This window comes from Athene noctua, chromosome 4 (assembly GCF_965140245.1).
Source record: "Athene noctua chromosome 4, bAthNoc1.hap1.1, whole genome shotgun sequence".
NCBI classification, from domain to species: Eukaryota; Metazoa; Chordata; class Aves; order Strigiformes; family Strigidae; genus Athene; species Athene noctua.
In genome coordinates this window covers 1,492,636-1,516,469 of record NC_134040.1, presented here as the reverse complement: position 1 = coordinate 1,516,469, position 23,834 = coordinate 1,492,636, and the positions used below count along the sequence as shown (strand labels likewise).

Genomic DNA, 23,834 nt, shown 5'->3' with positions numbered 1-23,834 from the left:
TCTTTCTTCTTTCCTTCTTTCTTCTTTCCTTCTTTCTTCTTTCCTTCTTTCTTCTTTCCTTCTTTCTTCTTTCCTTCTTTCTTTCCTTTTTTTCTTTCCTTTTTTCCTTTTTTCTTTCCTTTTTCTCCTTTCCTTTTTCTTTTCTTTCCTTTTTTTTTTTTTTTTTTTTTAAATTTTCCCCCTTCTGGTGTGTGTGGCTTTGCCTTGAAAGCAAGGGAAAGCCAGAGCATCTGCATTTGGACTTTTTGGGGTCTTTTTTATTTATTTATTTTTTTGCACTCCGGGGTTTTTCTTTTTTTAGTATTTTTTTTTCCTTGCATTTTTGGGCTACTCAGTTCCCCCCACCCCTTTCCTTTGGGGTCTCTCCAGTTTGGTTTTTTTTTTTTTTTTCCCCCCTCCTCTGTTTTTGTGCTGTGTGGGTTGTATTTTTTTTTTTTTCGCCTGTGTCACTCTGTCAAGTTTATTCCAAACAAAGTTTTCAGAGAGAGACAGAGAAGAAACTGCTTTTTGCCCCCCCCTTTCCCCCCCTCCCCTTTTCCTCCGCCCCCCCCCGCTCTCTTTTTTCCCCCCGCTGTTTTTCTAACCTGCCAGCGAGAGGGGGGCGAGCCCGGCCCCCCCTGCCCAAGGACCCCCCAGGCAGCCTTTAGCGTGCGCTCCGCACTCGCCCTCTTTTCGTGCGTGTGTGTGGGTGCGAGTGTGGTGCCTGTCAAGGGGCCGTTTCTCTCCCCACCCTCCTCCTCCTCCTTCTTCCAAATATGCTTTTTGCAAGTTTTGATCTCGTCTCGGCACTGGCTACCCTCGCCGCGTGCTTGGTGTCACTGACTTTGCTGCTGGCCGTGTCCCAACAGCTGTGGCAGCTCCGCTGGGCTGCCACCCGCGACAAAACCTGCAAGCTACCAATCCCCAAAGGCTCCATGGGATTCCCTTTAATCGGAGAGACCTTCCACTGGCTCCTGCAGGTAAGGAGGATTCCCTTCCCTTCCCTTCCTTCCCTCCCTGGAAGGTGGGCTGGGACCGGCTTTTTTTTCTTTTTTTTTACAAAAAAGGGCTTTTTTTCTTCTTCTTTTTTTCCTCCTTTTTTCCTCTTCTCCTTTTTTCTTATTTTTCTTCTTTTTTTGTCTTCTGTTTTCTCCTTCTTCTTTTTTCTCCCCTTCTCTTTTCTTTCCCTTCTTTTTTCCCCCTTCTTTTTTTGCTTTCCCCCTTCTTTTTTTGCTTTCCCCCTTCTTTTTTTGCTTTCCCCCTTCTTTTTTTGCTTTCCCCCTTCTTTTTTTGCTTTCCCCCTTCTTTTTTTGCTTTCCCCCTTCTTTTTTTGCTTTCCCCCTTCTTTTTTTGCTTTCCCCCTTCTTTTTTTGCTTTCCCCCTTCTTTTTTTGCTTTCCCCCTTCTTTTTTTGCTTTCCCCCTTCTTTTTTCCTTTCCCATCTCCTCCTTCTCCTTCTCCTTCTCCTTCTCCTTCTCCTTCTCCTTCTCCTTCTCCTTCTCCTTCTCCTTCTCCTTCTCCTTCTCCTTCTCCTTCTTTTCGATTGCATCATGCGGGTTCCCGACGAGCTGGGGAGGTAGCTGGGGCCGGGGGCTGCTGGTGACTGGGGAAAGCGGCGGGGGGGGCACACACACAGCCGAGGGAGCTCTCCCCGGAGTGGCCACAGCGCTGCGGGCTTCCCCCGGCCGGGCTGCTGGGACCGGGGAAGCCGCGGGATGGGGTGGGGGGGGCTTGGGGTCTCCAAAATCTTTCCTTCGCCCTTCCCCAGCCTAAATTCTTGGGGAAAAAAAAAAAAAAAATAAAGCCAGGGGTGAGAGGTAACCCCGGGGCGAGGGTGGATGTCGCCAGACACAGTGCGGGGGTCCCCGGGTCCCGTCCCCCCACACGCACCGCGGGGGGGGTTGGAAGCCGCCCGGCTCGGGTCCGGTGTTGGGGGAAGCCCGCGGAGGTAATCGGTAGATTAACCCGGGATTAACCTTACTAACTGCTGAACAGCGGCGGGCGGAGCGGGATCCCCTCGGACCGCGTTGCGAGAGGGTGACTGCCAAAAAAAGAAAAAAAAAAAAAAGGGAGAAAAAAAAAAAAAAGAGAGGAGGAGAAGAGGGAGGAGGCGGCTGAGGGGTGCCCCGCGCTGGGGGGAGCCGCGGGCAGGGCTGGGGGCACCCCGCGGGCTCTCAGCATCATCCCAGGAGGGAACCCCTGAGGAAAATTAGCCCGCGGGTTTCCCACCTCCTCTTCCCAGGGCAAAATAATAATAATTTTTAAAAAAAAAAAAAAAAAAAAAAAGCAAAAAAAAAGATCATTATCCCGGCGAGGATGCTCCCGCCAGCGAAGGTCCCGTTTCATTGACGGGACCTCCGCGGGGGGGGGGGGGGGGAGCACGGCAGAGCCCGCGGAGGGGCTGGACAGCCCGGGCCGGGCTGGGGGGGCTGCGGTGTCCCCCAGGGGTGTCCCCCCAGTCCCCTCCAGTGTGTGTGTGTGTGTCCCCTCCGCCTCCTCCGCCACCGGGGAAGCCCCCACGGGAGAGCCCGGAGCGGCGGCCCCGCTCCCCGGCCGGCCCCCTCCCCGCCCTCGGCGCCGAAGGGGTTAACCCCCCGCTCTCAATAGGGCTTTATTTTTTAAAGAAATTTATCAGATTTTTACAGGGGGACCAGAAAAGGGTTCTCGCTTTTCCACAGGCTCCGTCCAAACAGAGTCCAGGGCTAAAAATACAAAAATTTTGTATAAATTGGACTCCACTCGAAACTTCTCCCACATAAAGGTCCTCTTTGTGCTGCCCTGGAAATGGTGTACAAATAACTCTTTATTAATGCCACAAAAAGGACTTTAATTATATTTACGCAGATCAAGAAACAGGGTCACCTGAACATCTGAAAATTCACAACCGCGCTTTTGTTTTAAAATAAACACCCGCGCTCACGACCCAGCGCCGGGGCGCGGAGCTGCAGCGCTCGCAGCTTATTCTCCCCACTCGGGATGTTTGTTGTGTTTTGGTTTTTTGGGGTTTTTTTGGTGTTGTGTTTTTTTTTTTTTTTTTGGGGGGGGGGAGCGGGGAGAGCGGAGGACACCCACCCCCACCCACCTCGGTGTCTCCAACCGCCTCTTCACTGACAAACCACCCCACCACCCCCCCCCCCGGAGCATGTGGGAAAGTTATTAAAGGCGCTCCAATCTGGAGATTTACTTAGGCAAATTGCAGCCTTTCGAGTAAATTCAGCCTGAGCGAAAAAAAAAAAAAAAAAAAATTAAAAAAAAAAATTTGAAGAAAAAAAAAGTAAAGAAAAAAAAAGTTTAAAAGTACTAGGGGAGGTAAAGGTAGAAGCAAAAGGGAGGAGGAGGAGGTGGAGGAGGAGGAGGAATTGGGGGGGAGGGCACCGAACCCCCCCCCCGGGGCGGCGGGAGGAGCGGGCAGCGCCGGGCGCCCCGTCGGTGGGAGCGGGGCTGTGCGCGGGTGGGATGCCGGGGTTACCCCGCTGCCCCCCATTTCTGCCCCCCACACCCCACCGCGTTGCTCCCAGCCCCTCAAGCGAGACGACACCCCCCCACACCCCTACCCCTCCCCGAGCTGCTCCCCGTTCCTCCGTGGGGATCCCCACGCGCGGCGGCTGCGCGGGCGCGTAAAGACCGTGCGGTAACCCTCCTCCCCCCCCAACCGTGTTTCCCCCCCCCCCCCCCCCCCCCCTCCCTCAGGGGTCCTGCTTCCAATCTTCGCGGCGGGAGAAATACGGGAACGTTTTCAAGACGCACTTGCTGGGGCGGCCGCTGGTGCGGGTGACGGGCGCGGAAAACGTGCGCAAGATCCTGATGGGGGAGCATCACCTGGTGAGCACGGAGTGGCCGCGCAGCACCCGCATGCTCCTGGGGCCCAACACCGTGGCCAACTCCATCGGCGACATCCACCGCCACAAGAGGAAGGTGAGGGGCTGGTCCCCACGCGGGACGGGCTGGGGGGGGGGTGTGGGGGGGTGTGGGTGCGCCCGCGGGGTGGGGGGACCCCCTTTTCTTCTTCCTTCCTCCTTTATCCCTTTCCCTCCCTCCTCCTTTATCCCCTCCCACTCCCCCTTTTTTCTTCACCCCGCGGAACATCCTCTGTGCGGGGGAGATGCTGCGTGCCCCCCCCCAAAAATATCCGCGCTCGGTGCCGTTGAGGAATTTAAAAGGGCGATGGAGAATCGCGGATGGGGGCCGTGGGGGGGTGTCACACGCGGGACGTGCTGCTGAGGACGGAGGCGATGCCTTTCCCCACCTCACCAGCGCCCCCCCCCGCAAGCGGTGTCACGCGTGGCGGGGGCGGCCGTGAGCTGAGCGCGGAAAGTGGTCCCGGAGGGCTCTTAAAAGGGCGATGCGTGGAGCGGAGGGAGGGAGGGGGGCTGTCCCCCATTTCCAGGCTCTGCCGGAGTCGGGGGGGGGGGTGTATGGGGGGGGTGTTGCAGGGAGACCCCGCGGGGTTTGTGTTTGCTGGGGTGACTCGTGGCGCTGAGTGTCGCGTTGGATTTTGGAGAAATTGGGGTGCTGAGGGGGGTCCCGGGATGAAGCGTGGGGTGGGGGATGCTGAGATGGTTGGGGGGGGGGTGTTGAGACCCTCCCAAGGCCTTTCCTTGCCTCACCCCCTCGGTGGTCCTGGGGTCAGACCCTCCTTCAGGCCCCAAGGGTAAGGCGGAGTTTCGGGGTGCGCCGAGCCCAGAAAACAGATGTGGGGGATCCCCCTCATGCCCCCCGCCCCCCCCCCCCAGCATAAGTGGTGACAAAGGTGACAGCTCCGGGCTGGCTTGGGGGCACGGCTGATGCCCTCCACACCCCTTCCCAGCTGGGTGGGGGGCAGGCAGCAGATTTGGGGTGAAGGGAACGTGTCCCCCCACTTGTCTGCGGCGCAGAGACGGTGGCACCCAGCGCCGGGCCCCTGCCCCGCGGCCACGGCCGCTCCCTCGCTCGGCTGCCGCGGGATTTCCTATTGTGGTGCCTCCGTTCCTCTCAAAATCCCAACCAAACCCAACCGCTCGCTCTTTCCTCCTGGGGGAGAAGAGGAGAAAACAAACCACCACATGACACCCATTAGTCCCTTCTCTGAACGCGCTGCGACTCGGGCGCTACCACAAGAAACGCCGCGTCAATCCCCACCCGAGACACGGGCAAACTCGCTCTTGGCTTGGGCTAGTCCTTTTTTTTTCCTTTTTTTTAATTTATTTTAATTAAGAAGGGAGATAATTTTTCCAGCCTTGGTGTCACAGAGAAAGGGTGATGGTTCAGGGGGCTTCCTTCGTCGTGGGGAATAATTTGTAGCAGGAGAGGTGCAGGGACACGGGAGCGACCTTGGCTCGTATTTATTTCCTATTAAGGGAGGGTTAAGCGGTGGCAGCCAGTGGTTTGAAGGTGCCTCCTCCCCTCCTTCGCTGCTTCTTTTATCTTCTGCACTGCAAGATAATTTTTTTGCTGCCGAAAAGCGGGTGGCTGAAGGCCTTCGGTGGCGATTGCCTTGATGCAACCGCGGAATTCAGACCTTGGGAACAGGCACCGGGGGAGGTGAGGAGAGCCTGGGTTATGGGAATGGGGGCGTGGAAAAGGGAGGCCTGACCTCTGCGGTATCCTGATGGACTTGTCACTTGTGCCACAGCTCAGATGGGGAGTGCTGGCACCAGCAAGGAGCAATACCAGCAGCAGAGAAAGGGGAGAGCCTCTCTCCCTCGATACTTACACCTGAAATTCTCACTTTTCTCTTTTTGCCTAGTGGGTTTTATATGTCCCACGCTAAACGGTGAACTTTTGGGTTTTTCTGAGCCCAAAGTCTGGTCTGGATCTCCGTTCTCCTCCTCGAAACCCTTTTGCCTTCCCAATTTTTGGCACCATGCACGATCCCAAGCTGGCCAGGATCTTAATTCCATCTTAAGGGATGGCTAAAGCCTCCTGAGAACAGGTACTCTGGCAAAACCCCGTCCCAGGGTGCCCCCGCCTGCCGTGCCTGCCCCTGATCACACGCCTTGGCTCAGCTTTGAGCTCCGGCGTACCCGCCAGCAAACGCTTTCCCCCTATCAGCAGGACTGGGGATGTTAGAGTAGCTAATTATTTTTTTAGCTTTCTCTTTCAGCTTTCAGGTTGGGCCCTCTGGGCTCAGCCAATTCCCTTCCCTTTGAAAACGGGAGGTTACTCTGATTCCTTCACTTGGTTTCCTCTTAATTCCTGCTTTCGTGGAGCTGAGCATCTCGCGTGTCACACACCCTTGGGTTCTCCCCGAGCCCAGCAGCCTCTTCGGTCACCTCCCCCCCTACCCAAACCAACCCTCACCCTGGACCGAGTGAGTTGCGCATGCAGAGATAAGGAGAACCTGCTTCCAACAGGTAGAAAATAAATTGTTTTGTTCTTGGCAGGATTACAATGACCAGGTTAAAGCTTTTTCCAGGCCGGGTGCCTTCTACCGGTAGAAACTGCCGGTGTCTTTTAAGTTCATTAGCCCTGAGCTTTTGTTGCTGTTAAATGACGTTGACTTTAACCCTCCCCACCCTGCTGCTGCCACTCTGAGAGGTCCAAGGAGGAGGCACTAGATTTAAGACTGAAGCTTGCTCCTTCTAGGTAGAAGTTTTTTCTCTTTGACACTTGGTCTGTACCGTCTTCTTGACCTGCTGGGGAACTGAGCAAAGAATTTGTTGGCAGAAAGCACCATTTTTCACAGAATTTGCCAACTTTCATAGTAAGGATGCTAGTATTAATGGAAATATCAAAAGAATCGGAGCTCTCTGAAAGCTCCGTGCAGAGGTGCAGTAGTATTTCCTGGGAAAACTTTTAGGTTGTCGATAACTCGATTTAAAACATCAGAGGGCTTTCTGGAAGAGTAGTTCCACCCACGTCTCCAATTCTCTTTTCTGCCTCATCTCTGAGCTTGAGCCTTCACTTCCTCTTAAGTGGTTTCTCCTTCTCTGATCTTGCCAGTTGTACATGAGGTGTAATTCCTCATGAGGCTGCTTGTGATGTAGGGTGCCAGACGACACGAGGCAAGGTGGAGCGTGACCCCCATGTCCTCACCCTCTGCTGCAACTCCAACCGCTGGGGTCATCTCTAGCTCTTGTTCCACCAACCCTTACATGGTCCCCACCTCCCATAAGTCCTTGTCACCTTTCTAAAAGCCAGTGGAGTTGTCCTTATCTGCAGCAGCACTGGAGATACTCTCAACGTTCCCTGGCAATCGAGCCGTGGTCTCCCCTTGATGGGACAGATTGCCACTGAGATGTGAAGACAAGCTCTAGCAAAGAGCTTGAAACCCAACACGTTCTTGCACGATGTTTCTGGTAGCTTGCCGTCGAAATTTTCGGGTTTGCTGGCCACGTGTTGTGAAGCTTTCCAAAGAGTTTTAGTTCTTCGGTGTAACTTCAAGATCAGCAAATTGCAGCTGTCGCTTCTGGCTCTGCAGGAGGACGCTTTGCCCATGAGGGTGATGGGATCAGAGCTGGGATGGACGACTCAGTCTCTGGAGCTCTTCTCTCAGATTTGCCGTTTCTCAATCTCAACTTCTCTTCAGGATCTTGTATGGATTCGATATTCCCTTCCATAAAATGGGTGAATATCCTCTTCTTCATCCCTGGGCTACCAGGAGCTTTAATCCTGTAGGTGTTGATAAAGGACTCTGAGACGCACGTGTGAAAGGTGCTCAGGAGGAACAAAGCCGTATTAACAAACCCGTAGCTACAGCAGCTCTCTGCTTCCCCATCCCCTATTTATTAAAGCTCCCCTGCAGGAAGCTGTCAAAGTTAACACAAATTGGAGAAAACCTCCCCCTTTTGGGAAATGAACTCTCCAATTACTAGAGGGGGTCTCAGGGTATAAAATCAGCTTTGCCCAGGGACGTGACAGCTCGCGTGGGGCAGGATGGAGGGGGAGAGCGGGGCTGGAGCCGGGCTTCCCTGCGTCGGGGGTTTCGCTTTATTGCAGATGTCATCAGCGTTGGCTCTGTCCTTGGCCTGAGATGAAGCTGGTTGATAACAACAGTTTACACGTAGTAAACAAAAGCAACTCAAAACTCCTCAACCGCCCTCCCGAGATAAATATCTACCGAGAGGCTGTTGCTGCTTTTGGGTCATGGAGTTTATGTTGATGTCGGGGAAGGATCTGGGCCACCCGTGCTGCAGCTCGTTCCTCCGCGGTGGCATTTTTGTCTCGAGATCACCTTGCGGGTTACTGGCAGGAGCAGCCACGTTGCTCTCGCGTCTGGCTGAGCAGGGGCACGTCTTTGGTCTGGCTTTTTGGTGGCAGGTCTCTGGCCCTCCCCATCACACGAAGGATGCGCATCATCCCTTGGGGGCAGATGTGACATGTCCCAGGGGAGGGGACCGCCTGCTTTCCTAGGGGACTCCTCGGGAAGGTGTGAAGGGGGACGGTGCCTGGCTGAGGGTTCTCCTTGCTCCACGCTCTGGTGCTCTCCCCAGCCTGCTCTTGTTCTGGTGGCCCAGTCATGCCACCTCTGCCATAGCCCATCCCAGCCTGGCTGTTCACTCGGTGCTTTCCATGCCTCGCTCTAGATCTCTCCTTGTAGACATCTTCAGTTCCCGTTTCTACCCCTGAGCTCCCATTTCTACCTGTGACACCCCAGTGAAATCAGTGCAGCCACTCCGGATTTACCGCGCGTGTCTTTTGGAAGTGTTGGTCAGTACAAGCGGTAACGAAGGGAAAACAAATCTGCTCTTAGGCACGGTGGTAGCGTGGGCTCTGCTTTTATGGGATGTGAGGCCAGTGGGGAGTTGAAGTTCAGCAAACAGAGGGGGAGGCACTCCTGTGCCTCTGCCTGCGAGGGACCCCCGCAACTCAGTGGAGGAGGAAATGGAAATTGGAAATGGCCAGTACGCATGGCCCTTAGGTTTTAAGTCGAGACTAAGCAGCGCCTGGGGCCAGGAAGGAGTTTCCCCGTGCAGGATCCGTGCTGTCGGCACGGCTGTGCTACGGTGCACGGGGAAGGTGGGACTCAGACTTTCCTCGGAAGCATCCAGCCTTGGCAGGAGAGCGCTGGACTTGCCGGGCCCGTGCTCTGTTCCAGCATAGTAATCCCAAAATAGGCACAGCTGGCTTAAAAAAGGAAAAGAAAGAATAAAATAAAGTCACTCCGTGGGCTGAGTAGACATCCTAGACTCGGAGACTCGAGGAGGAAGCAGACAGTGGTGCAGAGAAACGGCCTGTTTTGTCTCACTGTCCAAAACTACATCATTCATTAACACACCACAATTAATGTTCTGCCTCGGAGGCATACAAGTGTTGAGCTTATTAGCACCAAGTAGAAAGGTCTGAGGCTTTAATATAGTTTGCAAGAGGATTAAGAACACAAAAGGGGCCATAAATTTACAACCAAATATAAACCAGCTGCTGTGGGCTGGACTGGGGGGGAGGGAGGGAGGGAGATGGGGGAGAGGGGCGGGAGGAGGAAGGAGGGATGGGAGGTGGTGGGAACATACCTTTCACCCTACAAAAAAACCCCTGACCCAAGTTATTAAGGTTTTGTTGTTTGTTTTTTTTAATTTGGGGGTGTTTTTCTGTATTTCCACCCAACCTTGCTGCCCTCCTCTGTGTGATTTGTAAATCCCACGGTGGAAAAGAAACCATCCCCTTCCATCTGAGCTCCCCCCCCCCCCCCTAAAATCACATCAGTCAGCTCAAGCGGGCTGGATTCCAGCTGCCATCGGCTGGCCCAGTTCCAGCCCCTTCTCGGCATGTCCATGCCGGGCTGCTGCCCTGTGAGCTTTAACCCACGGGCAGAAGCCACAGGAGCTGGAGAAAAGGCTTTCATTGATGGAGGAGGGCTCCCGCTCGCGGTCTTGGGGAAGAATTTGTCGGCTAAGTTGGCTCATTGACTTTAGACCAAATAGCGCTGTCATCTAGAGTGGTGTAAATCCAGAGTAATTCCAATGGATTAAAAAAAAAAAACCAAAACAACCCAAAGTGCAGGCACTCCTGGCTGAAAGACAAATTTCATGCGTTTTCATAGCACCTTCCACCCCAACGTGCCCTGCAAGCTCAGACCCTGCGTGGAGAAGCTGTGCTGTGTCGGAGCCGGGTTACAGCCCAGGAGCTGAACCTCTTCATGTAGGTTCAAAGTTCAAAATTGAATTTTGCTCTACCTTCCTGTGTCGCCTGGGATGGAAACTGTTGGATGTCCTTTGAGGATGAAACCCCTCCTCTGTGCTGGGTGGAACCACAATCTGCAGCCTGTAGCTCTGCGCGGGGCCAGGCCCCACTTTAGAGATGGAACTGGGGGTGCCAGCAGCTAATCCCAGAGATGGGGGGAGACCTTTTCGGGCTCAGGATCTGTCCTACACCATCTCTGTGTAGCCTTAGTTTCCTACCACATCACGCTCCATCCTTCCACGCAGCTTGAGCAACCTGCTGAGTTGTGGGTCGTGCTATCCCGCTCATTCCTCTGGGGACTGAGTGCTTTGTCTCGCATTAATGATGCTCTCCATTACTTCTCGGGTGGCGCTTCTACCACTAAATATATCTCTGTCGGCCAGCTTGCTCTTAAACTTTCTTCTTAATTTTGTAGGGTGGCCTTGGGTCATCTCAGCCCTTACCATCTCCTCCCTGGGCTTAGTTTAAAGCTCAGAAGAGGCCTCTGATAGTCGTCAGGAGCTCATGTGTTCAGAAGCGGGGACGTCTGCACCATCAGATGTGTGCTCATCCCCATCGTGATGCACAGAGGTCTTACAAGACCTTGCTCAGGATTTCGGTGGCAGAACTGCTGGAGGAAGCGCTTTGCCAAGCGTCTTCCCTTATTTCTGCCGAGGTGCGTGCTCGGGAAGGGTATTTATTTCGCCTCGGGGATGGAGCGGGCTGCGTCACGGGGCAAGGGTTTCCCTCTCATCCTCCCTGCGAGCGTGGCTGCCCTTTGTGCTCTGCTCTGCTCCCAGCCTGTGGAGCACTTGGCAGGACTGAGGTCTAAGCAACCCCATGGAAGAGCACTTGAGGCTGGTTCCTTTGCCAAGTCTGGCTTTGTCTCTAGGAGAGTCCATCCTCTTACTTAAACATGTGAGGTCCCTTCCCTTTGGTCCCTGCTCCATGCTTCATATTTCTCCTAATATTTCTCCTCCACTGGCTCTGCCGTGGTGGACAGGGCACTATCCCTGCTGCCTGGGCAAGCTGCTCTCCTCCTCTAGCTCTGGGTAAACTCTCATCTCCACACCACAGATCTGGGATTTAGTACGTGGTCTGAAACTAAAGGGCATGGCCCATCCCAGCCCAACCCAGCCCTCTGACGCCGATGAATGGCTGCTCTGACCATGCAGCCCTGTGTCCAGGGGGGTTGCAGGATGCTTTTTCTCCACAGCTTCAGCCCAAGACACCAGACTCAGGCAGCAGGTACATGCCCCATTGGACCTTGTCTTGGCCAGCCAATCCCACTCTTCCAATCCAAACCCTCTTCTGGCTGGACACAGCTCCCGTTTCTTTGCCACCCTCTCCGTTGGTGTGATATCCTCCTTCTATTTCCCCCCCTGTGTTTGATTCCCTCCTTGAAGAGCAGTGACAACATATAAACTGAATTTTGCTCTCTTCAGATGCACTGGTTCCTCGTGAATAAATGGGCATGGGGGGCACTCGGAGCACCACTTCAGAGGTGGTACAGGCACACAGATGCTGAAGAACTGTGGTGTGTTTCGTTATCCTTGTAAAATGGGCCGAAAAGCCTAAATCGCTGAACGTAGCTGGTTGCATTTTGCTGGTGATGGTGTTGGTTTTTTCGAGAGATGAGGCAGTTTTGCAGAGGCAGGTGCTGGGACAGATGTCGGGTGTCCTGCTTGTTCCTTGCTCTCCCCCCCCAGCTGGCGTACCACCACCCCTTCAACCTGATGGTCTGTTAAAGAGTTTCAGGTTGAAAGCGAAGTCTCCCGTGCCATGAGGAGGGTTTGTAGGAGGGGTGCTTGGACGTGGAGATTTTTGAGCCGTGGGGAAATGGGGTGCTCGGGCTTGCTTTTATTCTGAACTCAAGTGGAAATATGAAATGCTAGAGTTTCTCACAACCCTAGATGTTTAAAAAAAATAATAATTAAAATTACAGGTATGGGTAACCCTGAAATGTGCGTGATCATCATAACGTGGCCCAAGGATGCTGAAATGATCTTTACTTTTTTTTCCAGCGCATTTTTTTTGAGAATCATTCAGATTTCACTGAAACTGCCTTTTGCAAAGGCACTCCTTTGCTTCAGCTGGGCCGAGTTTGGAGACTCCAGCTACTGTAACCAGACTCCCTTTGGAGACGGGTCGTGGTGTTCCTGGGGCTCTTGAATCTCTCTGGGGGAGGTTGCAGCCTTCAGCTCCCACGAGACACCCACACTCCTCACCTGCACTCTACGGTGGGAAAACCCAGCCTTGCTCAGTTTGGGTGGTCGGGAGCTGAAACTCTTGGCTTTCCCTCTCGATGGGCCTGGGGATCCCTCCCGTGATGGAGCATGGCGGGAGACTGTGGAGTGGTCCATGTGCTCCGTTTGCCAGGTACAGGGTGGGGAGGAAAGGGATCAGCTCTCTGCTGTGTGTCTGTGAAAAGCAAAGCCCTTCATAAATAGACAGCAGAGTGTCAGGGCAGCAGTGGGGTTTTGTGGAGGTCCTTTCCTCTTTGCGGTGCCTTGCATAGTCTTCACAACTTTTTTGCCGTGTTTTCCCTTTGCTAGTGTTCCTGGTGCCAGGACAGGCTTTTGCCCATGAGCCTTCTCATCCCACTCCAAAAATATCATGATTTACAAGCCTGCTGGAGCATGGCAGTGGGCTCCATGTCTGGCGGAGAGAGGCAGACATCCATTATAACGTGGTGACAGGACAGGGCTGGGACAAACAACGCCTCGTTTTTTGAAATGTAGGAAGAAATAGTCTGTTTCCAGGTTGAGACGCTGCTTCGGATGATTCCTGACATGTCCTGCTGGCCAAACTGCCATCAGGTGCCAAATTGGTTTGTGAAAATGCCTCCACACTCCGCGTGCCTTCGTTTGGTCGGGCCAGCGGCTCTGGCCGGCGTCGGCTGGACAAGATGCAGGTGTCTGATCCCAAAGTGTAAGTTTTCCTCCTGGAGGGGAGGAAGGAAAAGCTCTGTTCCCTCTTTGCCGGGCTGGTGTGCGGGGTGGGAGCTGGGGACCTGCAGATCATGGATGGCAAAAGGCAGCTCTTTGGTGTGGGGAGGCTTGGCCGGCATGGATGAGGATGAAAAACATCATCCCTGCTAACTCCTCTCCACCCCAGCCACGAAATAAAGCTTTTTCTATGCATGAAAATGCTGTGGGTTGAAGCTCAGGGCCCTTCACTTGAATTTCCTCTCCTCTCTGGTGTGGTTTAAGGTTGGGGCTGGGGTATTCTTCAGCCGGGACTGGGGGCAGTTTGCTGTCACAGGGAGCTGGACCTCTCCAGGAGATCCTGGAGCTGAGACACTGGGAGGGAATTTTCTGCCTTAGGAAAACCATAAATCTTTAAATATCCTGTTTCCACTGTGAGATGGATTCGGAAGTTTCCAGCCAGGCTCGCTGGGTGGTGGTGTCTCCCTTGGCGCGGGGTGAGCGTGTGTGTGCAGATGTAAATGAATGCCCCTGGACAGAGCAAATCCCGGGACTTTGTTGTGGGGGGAGATATCAAAATGTGAAAAAAAATGGGGGCTCTTCCCAGCATCCCCAAAAAATCCTGGCCACTGCCCCGGCACTTCTGTCAAGGCCACCTGGATAGACCCCCACCATGGCTGGGCTATTGCATCTCGGTGTTAGCAAAGCCGAGCATATTCTTAGAGCTGAGTTTGCCTCTTGGAAGCTCTGGAGCAACTTTTTTTTGCACCGATGCTCCTTGACTTTGCCTGGTTTTGCTCCAGCGAGCGGCCGAGACGTTCGGCTCGGCTTCACTAGAGGGCGCAGGAATTTTAGGCTAGAACTGCGTGGAGATTTGTCAGGGAAAGTTGGCTGCCTTTTCCTCCTTTTTAATCAACTGGAAAGATGCAGGGTTGAACTGGAGGTGACTGGAAGGGGATCCAGACTTGTGTCTGGCTGGGGAAGGATCCGCTGACATCTGGGATTAGGCGGCGTGGAGCGCAGCGGCGGCGAGCGGACGGGACGTTGCAACGGGCCGGCGGTGTGGCCGGGGCTCGCGGTGTTGGCTGGCCCTATGGCCAGGAGCTGAAGGCTCCCTCAGACGAGGGGTGCAGCTGGCTGGGGCTGGAGGAGTCTGATAGCACAAGGACAGGTCAAAAAAGGGGAAAAAACCCCCAAATTTGAAAAACAAATCCTCCCTCAGCCCCCCAGTGCTAAATGTTTTCCCTTTTTCAGGCTGGGCAGGGGGTGTGTTGACCTCCATGGGGGCTCGGTCTTCTCTTCGGAGGGTCCCCAACTCTGCGCCTTCGCTGAGCATCACTCCTTGGGCTGGGCACTCTCCTCGTTGGGGTCTGGCGTGGTCTGTGGGGCGGGGGTATGGCCCTGGGTTGGTTCTCTGCACTGCTCCAGCAATTTTACCAGCAGGACCAACAGCATTTCTTGGGATATTGTTCTTTTTGGGGGGTGTGGGGGGTCCCTGGGCCCCTTGTCTGTGGGCAGAGCTGGGGGAGGACAGGTTGGGACCCGCAGGGGCCACCTCCACTGGGATGGTGGCTCCAAGCAGAGCTGTAGACTTGGTGCCCCCTAAGCTGTCCCCTCGCCAGTTTGGCTTTCAGCTGGAGAAACTGAGTCACAGGGAGGGTTTGGAGGGAGTAAGGCGATTCACTGGGAGCCTCTGTCCTCATCCCAAACCCCGCAGCGGGGATGAAGGGCAGGCACCAGCCAGATGGGGAGACTTTGGTGTCCCTTTGCCAGCCCCACTCAGGAGGTCCCGTCCCATCCCCGGGGAGCAGCTCGTGGCAGCCAGCTCTCCTCCAGCCAGCAGAGCACCAAAACCTGGTGTCCTTGCTCATGGCCACCAGGAACCGGCCCCCTCCCAGCTCACTGTGGACCTTCCCCGAGCAGCCGGGGACTCGGCTTTAGCACCTCCAGGTTTTCTTTTCCTAGTGGCTGCTTTTTCACCCCCTCACCCAGGCAGCTCTGCCTGAGCATCGCTGCCCTTTCCAGGCTTAAAAATAGCTTGCGCCATCTCGCGCGCTCGCCGTGATCTCACTGCGGCCCCGCTGCTCGTTCATTCATTCCTCTGCTCCGCTCATTCATGCCCCCGCTCCATGTGGCCATCCGGGGACGGCTGTCTGTCTGGAGGCAGATCTCTCTGTCCTTCCGCTTGCATTTTTCTCTCCCAGCTCTCCTCCCACCATCCCGTTTGCACGCTGGTATTTCCACAGGGAGTCTCCAAGCTCTGCTCCACCGTGTATTGTGTGATGAGTTTTACTCAGGGCTCAGCCCGAGTGCAGCTCGGTATGAAGTGGCTCTTGTCGAGCCTCCTGCCCAGGGCTGAGAGGGGACAGAGGTGTTATTTCACCAAACAAGCTCCCAGTGAACGATGTGCATTAGCAATGAGGGGTCGCAGCCAGGAAAATATTACCTTTCCCTTTGAGTGCTGACTGCGGAGGAAATTCTCACATTTACAGCTCCAGCGAGTCCGGCGCTCATGGAAAGAGGGGGCGGCTTTGATTTCTCTCCTCTTGTTGGTTTGATAACTTTGCAGCCCCCCCACTGTGCTCTGAGCCCCCCCCCGGGGACTGGCCACCGGTGGAGGCTACGCAGGCTGGCAGCTCCCTCCTTGGGAGCCTGTTTTAATTTGATTTTCCCGGAGGCCTGGCATGTGGCGGTTCGTGTGTGCGTGCTGCCCCGTGTGTGTGTGTGTGTAGGTTAATAAAAAATAAACAAACAGCACTTTTTCCTCGGGTGCACTCTGGGAGGGATGCGGCGGGGATGCCGAATGAAAGCGTGTGCTGTGGGCTGCACTGGGGAGGGCCGAAGGGACATTCCTGGCATTGCTGAGCTCCTCGTGCAACGCGCAGGCCCTGGCCCAAATTGGAGTAAGGAGCCATTAGCATCGGGGACCTGGGGAGGCCCATTCCTGTGCAGTGTTTACTCGCAGAGCTTAAATTAATACTGTCTGCTGACATCAGGTTTTTTGCCCGGTTTCCCAAGGAAATAAGCCGTTTGTGATCGCAGCCTCTGCGTACGTGTGTGACTCTCTTCCCCATTTGAACCCCTGCCTCAATTCATCCAGATTTCACAAAGATCCTAAATGCTTCCAAAGAATTATCTTAAAAACTATCTTAAAAAAGGTTGGTTGATAGGCAGGAGAAACCGCCAATGCCTCCCGTTGAGAGAAAAGTGTGTCTGCATGCGTGCACAACCATAACGTTAGACACTAGAGAATCCCCATGGAAGCGATGTATTAGTAGCATCCAAATCATGGGATGAGTGTAACTGGGAGCCAGGAGACATGGAGCTGTGGGAGAACCATCTCCATCCGTCCTGCTGTGTGCGGGGTGAAGCGTTTCCTCTCGACTCCGGTTTGCACCCTGATATTGCCCGTCACTTGTGGTGGGGCTCAGCCTGCAGAGGCACTGCCGGCTGATATTTCTCCATCGACCCTTTTTGGCAGCTCTTTTAGGAATCAGTGATTCTGAATGATGAATTCTGGATGATGCTGAGCCTTCTGCTCGGCGCAGGAGATGGGTGATATCCATTTCTGTGGGCAGAAGCGAAGAGTAGGGTGTTGGGGCTGTGTAAAAAATCTCTGCTTGCTCTCTTTTGTAGGTTTTCTCCAAAATCTTCAGCCACGAGGCACTGGAGAGTTATCTCCCCAAGATCCAACTGGTGATCAAAGACACTCTTCGGGCCTGGAGCAGCAACCCCGAGTCCATCAACGTCTACCACGAGACCCAGAAGCTCACCTTCCGCATGGCCATCCGTGTCCTGCTGGGCTTCCGCATCCCCGACGAGGAGCTCAACCGCCTCTTCGAGGTCTACCAGCAGTTTGTGGAGAACGTCTTCTCCTTGCCTGTGGATCTGCCCTTCAGCGGCTACAGGAGGGTAAGAGATTTGGGCTGAGGCCTCCACCAGCCACTAACATCAGTCTGGGGTTAATGTGACAGTGGCTAATCCCCACCTTTACGGGTTCTTGGTGGGATGTTTTCTCACCCTCTAACATCTAGAACTGAGTCCGTTTTGGGCTACAAAGCTCTGTTTTGGTGGAGTGGAGGGGAAGATCCATTCGGAGGCTTTTTGAGTGGTAGGGACCATGTGGTTTGACTCGAGAGAATGAAGCCAGGACTTGCCCAGATTTAATGCATAATTTTACCTCACTTCTAACTGGCAGTTTTGCCGCATTTTTTAATTTGTGGGGCCTTTCTCCTGTTAATTCCCTCCTGTCCCCAGGGTGAAACAGGTCAGTGGGCTGAGCAGAGTCATTCTGAGAACTATTCTAGTTTTTTGACGAATGATGCAAAAAGAAAACGTAACAAAAAACATAGACAAAAAATTGTATTTATTTCATGGGGAATTTTGGTAACAGAAATAGAGGGGTTTTAAATTTATTTTGGTCGATTCTCCCTGCAAATTCTGTAATTGTTATTTGACCACGTGAATGAGCCCAACGATCTGCAGCCCTGAAGCACTGACAGCAGGTAATTATGGTTAGGCCAGAGCAGCTGCACTCAGGAATTGCTTTACTGGGACCAGGTGATGAAATTGCTTGGGAAGGCCATTACGCTCCTGGGAAGAGGATCCTTTCAGATGAATTGACTTTCCTTTGTGAGATAATTTTCCCAGGGACTGCCGTACATCCCAGAGTGAGCCAGAGGCCTGTGAACTGGTGCAGTACTGGGTCTCCCACGTCAGACCTATCATTTGCACGTAGGTGCTGATTACTCTTGCCTGTAATCTCGCCCACTAGGGGCTTGCTCCTCCTGCCCAGGGAGCAACTTCAGCATCTTTATACTTCTCTTTGAGCATCTGAAATTGCAGTTGTATTATTTAGACGTGTCCTGAGCACGTCTCTGGGGATGCTGGGCTGGGGATGGCGGTGTTAACGTTGTGTCCTGTGTGGTCTGATGGCTTCCTGCTCCCCAGGGCATCCGGGCACGTGAGACGCTGCAGAAGGGGCTGGAGAAAGCCATCCAGGAGAAACTGCAGAACACGCAGGGCAAGGACTACGCTGATGCGCTGGACATCCTGATAGAGAGTGGCAAAGAACACGGCAAAGAGCTCACCATGCAGGAGCTGAAGGTAAAGATCTTCCCCATGGTCCCCTTGTGCTTGTTGTGCTCAGGGCAGGGGCTCCCGAAGAGCAAAGCGTGAGCTGCTGTAGGGAGGATTTTTTGGGGCAGATCTGAGATGATCAGGGGGAGCCGGGGGACCTCAGTGTGTTGTTGGAGCTGCAGGTGAATGCTGGTCTGGTGGATTATGGTGCCAACAAGCCAGTTGCTTTCCTACGGGCCATATTTATTTGCAGGTCATGCTCAGCCCTTTCTAAAAAGCGTTTCTGGGGAATACCAGAAGACCGTACAAGTCTGCTGAAGCTTTCAGCCTTGACCAGCTTCATCCCCTGTTTTATGGTGCCTACTTTTCTGGGCATGTGACCCCTTGGCAAGTTGTTATCTACATCAGGGTCATGGCATAACTTGTCCTTCATGTACCATCAAGAGCCATCCCCATGTTTTTTTGTCCTGCCTGTCTGGTCCTTAGCATCCTCCAGGGTTCTGTGGGATGCTCCCTGCAGCGGGTGTTCAAGACCTGTGCCTGCACAAGGAGAGGCCCTGCAGTTAGACATGTCCAGGCTGGAGAGCTGTTGGGGGAAAAAAAAGGCCTTATGTCAGGCTGTGCACTTGTCTGTCTGTCCGTCCCCTGTGTCTCAGCCTGGCTTTGCTCTTGTCTCTCAGGATGGCACCCTGGAGCTCATCTTCGCTGCCTACGCCACCACTGCCAGCGCCAGCACCTCTCTGATCATGCAGCTCCTCAAACACCCCCGGGTGCTGGAGAAGCTGCGGGAGGAGCTGCGCAGCAAGGGCATCCTCCACAACGGCTGTATCTGCGAGGGCTCCCTCCGCCTCGACAACATCAACAGCCTCCACTACCTGGACTGTGTCATCAAGGAGGTGCTTCGCCTCTTCACCCCCATCTCCGGGGGGTACCGGACGGTGCTGCAAACCTTCGAGCTGGATGTGAGTGTTGTCATCTCTGTGGGCTGCTCCCCAAAACAGCCTTTTGCATGTTGTTGCAAAGCTTGCTTGAGCCTGGCTCAGATGAGACCTCAGGGAGGACAAATTTGGGCCTGCTGGGGATGGGAGGTGGAATTGTTCTGGATTCAGAGGAGGGTGATGGGATCTGTGGCAGGGAAGGGACACACTCGAGCTGTCAAAGCGAAGACAGGCGTGATGCTTCAAAGAGCAACTCGTGACGGTGTTTGACACCAAAATCTGAACTGGGCTGTGACAAGGGACAGGTTTACTGCAAAGGGCATCTCCAGGTTGCTGGATGACAGGCAGATTACTCACGGCGATGGCTGGAATTTCCTACTAACAAAAAAAAATCTTGAGACCTGGCTGTAAATCCTACTAATGAAATGATTCGAGTCGGAAACCTTTTAGAGTGCTCAGGGGATGGATGATACATTCGCCCTGTTTCTCATCTCCCAGGCCCTGACGTGTGCGTTGGGTGTGTGGGGCTGACAGATGGCGGGGTGTGAACAAAGCCATGGGTTGGATGCTCTGGGGAGGGCTGGCCGATGTGGGGGGCACGGCACGGGCGCGAGAAAAGCTGCTTCCCTTTGCTCGGCAGCAGTCGAGCACCACGGGGTTCCTGGTAGGCGACTCCTGCCAGCGACCGCAAAGCAAATAAATAGCAACGGATCATCCGGCGGGTCCCTGGGATAGAGGCAGGAGTAAACTCAGGATTCCCACCTCCCAGCACTGCATCATGCTCGAGTAATAAACCCAAAGCAAATGGGAAAAAGCAGACAAAGCAAAACGGCTTTATCTTGTCCTCCTGCTCCCTCTCTCTTTACAGTAGGGTTGACTTGCTCTGGTTTTCTCTCCACCCCTTCCCTCTTCTCCTCAGGGTTTCCAAATCCCAAAAGGCTGGAGCGTGATGTACAGCATCCGAGACACCCACGACACCGCCCCCGTCTTCAAGGACGTGGACATCTTCGACCCCGACCGCTTTGGGCAGGGTCGAAGCGAAGACAAGGACGGCAGGTTCCACTACCTCCCCTTCGGAGGAGGCGTACGGACCTGTCTGGGCAAGCACCTGGCCAAGCTCTTCCTCAAAGCATTGGCCATCGAGTTGGCCAGCACCAGCCGCTTCGAGCTCGCCACCAGGACTTTCCCCAAAATCACCCTGGTGCCCGTGGTCCACCCGGTCGACGGACTCAAGGTCAAATTTTTCGGACTGGATTCCAACCAGAACGAGATCCTGACGGGCACAGACGCCATGCTGGGGGCAACGGTGTAAAGCCCACACCGGCGGCGCGAGGGACGGGCGGCCGGGGGACGGAGGGGTGGGGTGGGGGCAAGGGGATGAACAGGAGGGGAGGAGAGAGGGATGAGAAGCTTCTCCACGACGCTCGCTTCGCAGAGCCTCCGGGTCGGGACTGCTTTCTCCACCGGTGAAGCTGCCAAAACCGTTTTGCTCTTCCCGCGGGGCGCGGAGAAGGTTGGGGTCTCGTTGTGCGTCTCGTTTTGTTTGAAAGGAGGAAGAGTCGCAAAACCTGAGTCGAGCTGGGATGTCTGACCATACACAGTATCTAAATATTATAAATATATATATATAAATATCTATAAAACACTTCTGCTGCGAGGAGGAGCGTTGCGAAGGCCTGACTGCGGGAAAGGCTTGGGAAATCAGCCGATGATCAGAGGTCTGGCATCCCGGGGCCGCTCTCGGGCGGCCTCTGATCTTTTTTTTTAACAGTGTTAAATTAGCTGGTGATAACAGTGTTTTGGGTTTTTGGTTTTTGTTTTGGTTTTTTTTTCATTTGTTTGGTTGTGTTTTTTGTTTTGGGACATTGGAGGCTTTTCTTGGTGAGAGGGAGAGGGGCGATGCCCGTTCCCGTCCCCTCTCCCACGGGTGCCGGGGCAGGCTGGGGAGGGGGGAGCTGCTGTTTCGCCTCTGCTGCGGGACTAAAAAACCCTGTGGTGTCTTGTCTGGGGCTGAACAGATGTCTGAGGCCTCGGACAAGTGCATATTTGCATTTTGCAAAATGCATTTTCATTTGGGGCTCTGGGTAGGGGGGAGGGTGTCCTTTTTTTCTCGTTGAGTTTCCTGCTGCTGCTACACGGCCTGTGCGCACCCTTTCCCCCGCCGCAGCCCCTCACCAGCCCCTTCCCTGTGCAAAGGCATCCATTTTGGGGGCATTTTGGTGCCTTTGCTCTCCCTCAAGGTGCAGGCACCAGCCTCTGAACTGCATGGCCCCGCCAACCCACCCCAGCTCTGCGAGCACTGGGGCACTGAGCAAAGCCGCCCCGCTCAGAGCTGCTCATTTCAGTGCGTCCTTTTCCACGGGAGGCATTTGCATTAAAGGTGATCTCTATAAATAAGCCAACACACGCATTGTTTGTCTCATGTTTGGGTTTTGTTTGGCGATGGGAGAGCTCGGCAGGAAGGAGAGCGAGCGGCGGGCGCCTTGCAAGCTGTCTGCCCTGTCCCACCGCTAACTCAGGAGAGGGGCCCTGCCCAAAGCTTCTCCAACACAAGCAAGCGGCCACCAAGGTATCTTGCATTTGATTTGCTGGGCGGGCTTGTTTTATTTTATTTTTGCATGCAGGAGGCTTCTGCGCTGAGTGTGAGATGGGCAGGTTGAAAGCAGACATGGCCTCGCGCGTGACTGCAGAGCAAAAGCTCCTCAGCAGGCGTTTGGTTCAGACCAGAGTCAAGCACCAGGCTGGGAGATCCCTCGTTGACTCGAGGCATCTCTGCGCAGCCTGCCCAGCCCCACTCCTCTCCCATCTCCTGCCCTCCAAGGTGGAAAGAACAACACGAGGACCAGGGCTCAGACCTCTCCTAACTGTGATGGGAAAAGATCTTGTGCTTGGGTGGGCAGCTTGGCTTTCAGCTTTAAAGGTGTCCAGAGAAGTCAGAGGGGTTGAAATAAGAAAGACGAAGGGGCAGGTGTGGCTTACCAGATTGCTTTGCAGGTTGTGCTTTTGACGAGTGGGTGCCTCTTTGGAAGGTCGAAGGAAGTGTGAAGCGAGTGATGGTGATGGCTGCCTTTGCCAGCCCATCCTCTGGTGGGGGCAAGGAGGAGGAAGGCAGTTTTTTAGCCAGGGGAAGCACTTGAGGTTGGATTGCCGTCAGCCAAGCTGCCAGAAAACCCCCAGGAGCATCCCAGTGGATGGTCTCTACACACATCGGGGTGCACAGCTTGATTTTCAGGTTAATTTAGCCTGAAAAAAACCTCCCACTCTTCTAGGAGATGCCATCAGATCCAGACCTTGCCTTCTGGTTGGTAAACAACACATCAAACCCAAAAGCAAGGCCTCCGGAGCCTCTATGTGCACCATGTCCCTGAATCAGAGGCTCATCTAGTTTGCCAGCCTGGAAATTTTGAGTGGAACACCGCTAGCTCAGGCACTGTTGAGATTTTCAGGTACTTTCCTTGTCCCTGATGGCGAGAAAACTTCCCCGGTGATAAAGGGAGCTTAATCCCAATCAAAATCCCAAAGGGAAAAGCAAAGAACATAAACCTGAACATGGTGGGAAGGGGTGAGTCCCCCAGGGGCAAACACTAGGGGAAAAGTAAGTGGCACGTGAGGGTGTCCACGGTCTCTGTGGATGATGAGCCCTTGTAGGACATGGGGACGGGGGCAGGAGGTGGATTGTCTGCAGCGGGGAGCTGCGGGGTGAAAACCTGTCAGAGACCCACAGCTGGGTGCTCACCAGGAGCCCCCATGTCCATTCGAGACTTGTCAGGGGAACAAAACGGCCCTCGGCAAAGAGGAGGCTGAAAAAGGGGAAAGCCGGAGAGGAGAACGGACAACAAGGTTAAAAGGTCCAGCCAGGCTCATGGGTGGCTTCACGCCGCGCTACGGCGAGCAAAACCTCTCGGGCAGATTGTTCCGAAAGGGCTCGGTCCCGCTTGTGCTTAAGGGAAATCAGTGAAGGGTTTCACTGAAGTTTTTATTTTAACTTCCAATGTCATTACAAAGTGAAAACCAAACATGCTTTTGAGTGAGTGGTTGATTGGAGAGCGGTAATGTAAGATGCATACATCCATTATATATATATGCTTACATCATGTGTATATATAATGTGTGTGTGGGGGGGTATTTAATCCAGGCATAAGTAAGTCATGCTTTTGTTTTTCATTCCTAACTAATATAACTTGACTAAAAAAAGTTGCTGCAGTGGGTTTGCAGAATAAAGCACTTTGAATCTCAGAATTGTTTTTTTGTTTTTTTTTCTTAGCACAGTCCAATTTGCTATAATATTATTTTATACACAAATTTTTTTTTTTTTGGTCTGTCTTTATAAACTATTATAAGTACTATTTTTGTTATAATTCAAAATAGATATTTAGTATAAAGTTTTGCTGTTAAATATTTGTTATTTAGTAAAATATGATTTTTTTCCTCTTTATTGTAAACATTGTCTGGAAAAATATTAATATGTTTTATCACAGTTGTTTTTAATATTAAAAAAAAAAAGAGAAAAAAGCACTCGTGGGGTTTTTCGTTATGAAATTGGTGCCGTGTGAACATGTGTTTCAGTCATGTGGTTTTTAATATGTATATAATATTAAGTGTCGCATATTAAAATGAATGTTGTGTATTTTGTGATCTTAAAAAAAAAAAAAAAAAAAATTCCATGTGGCTATTTTATAGACTTCCATAATAAAAAGAGTTGAATCTCCAAATTATTATTTTTTTTTTTGTTTCATATCCATCTGCATCTCCTCTCAAAGGGCTTGTGGCCACCTGGTTTGGGGTGTCGGGGTAACACCCCCATCCTGGGAACTGGGGCACCCTGTAGGTGGGAT

The 23,834-nt window shown here is 53.3% G+C and overlaps 1 protein-coding gene across 2 annotated transcripts; it reads left to right on the top strand.

The window, feature by feature from the left end:
* Positions 1-608: 608 nt before the first annotated feature.
* CYP26B1 (cytochrome P450 family 26 subfamily B member 1) lies at positions 609-20,326 on the top strand. 2 transcript variants are annotated; one of them, XM_074904225.1, is made up of 6 exons: positions 609-959; positions 3,669-3,893; positions 16,619-16,894; positions 17,933-18,088; positions 18,742-19,023; positions 19,919-20,326. In XM_074904225.1, the coding sequence occupies exons 1-6, from the start codon at positions 756-758 to the stop codon at positions 20,309-20,311; spliced, it is 1,536 nt and encodes a 511-aa protein (XP_074760326.1). In that variant the 5' UTR covers positions 609-755; the 3' UTR covers positions 20,312-20,326. The 2 variants fall into 2 exon arrangements, with proteins under 2 accessions (XP_074760326.1, XP_074760327.1); XM_074904226.1 differs by lacking the exon at positions 3,669-3,893.
* The last annotated feature ends 3,508 nt before the right edge of the window (positions 20,327-23,834 follow it).

Excerpts from the sequence above, each read along its gene's own strand:
- CYP26B1 (XM_074904225.1), top strand. The coding sequence starts at position 756 with ATGCTTTTTGCAAGTTTTGATCTCGTCTCGGCACTGGCTACCCTCGCC. Across the intron at positions 960-3,668 it reads CCTTCCACTGGCTCCTGCAG|GGGTCCTGCTTCCAATCTTC; the intron begins GTAAGGAGGATT and ends CCCCTCCCTCAG. Across the intron at positions 3,894-16,618 it reads TCCACCGCCACAAGAGGAAG|GTTTTCTCCAAAATCTTCAG; the intron begins GTGAGGGGCTGG and ends TCTCTTTTGTAG.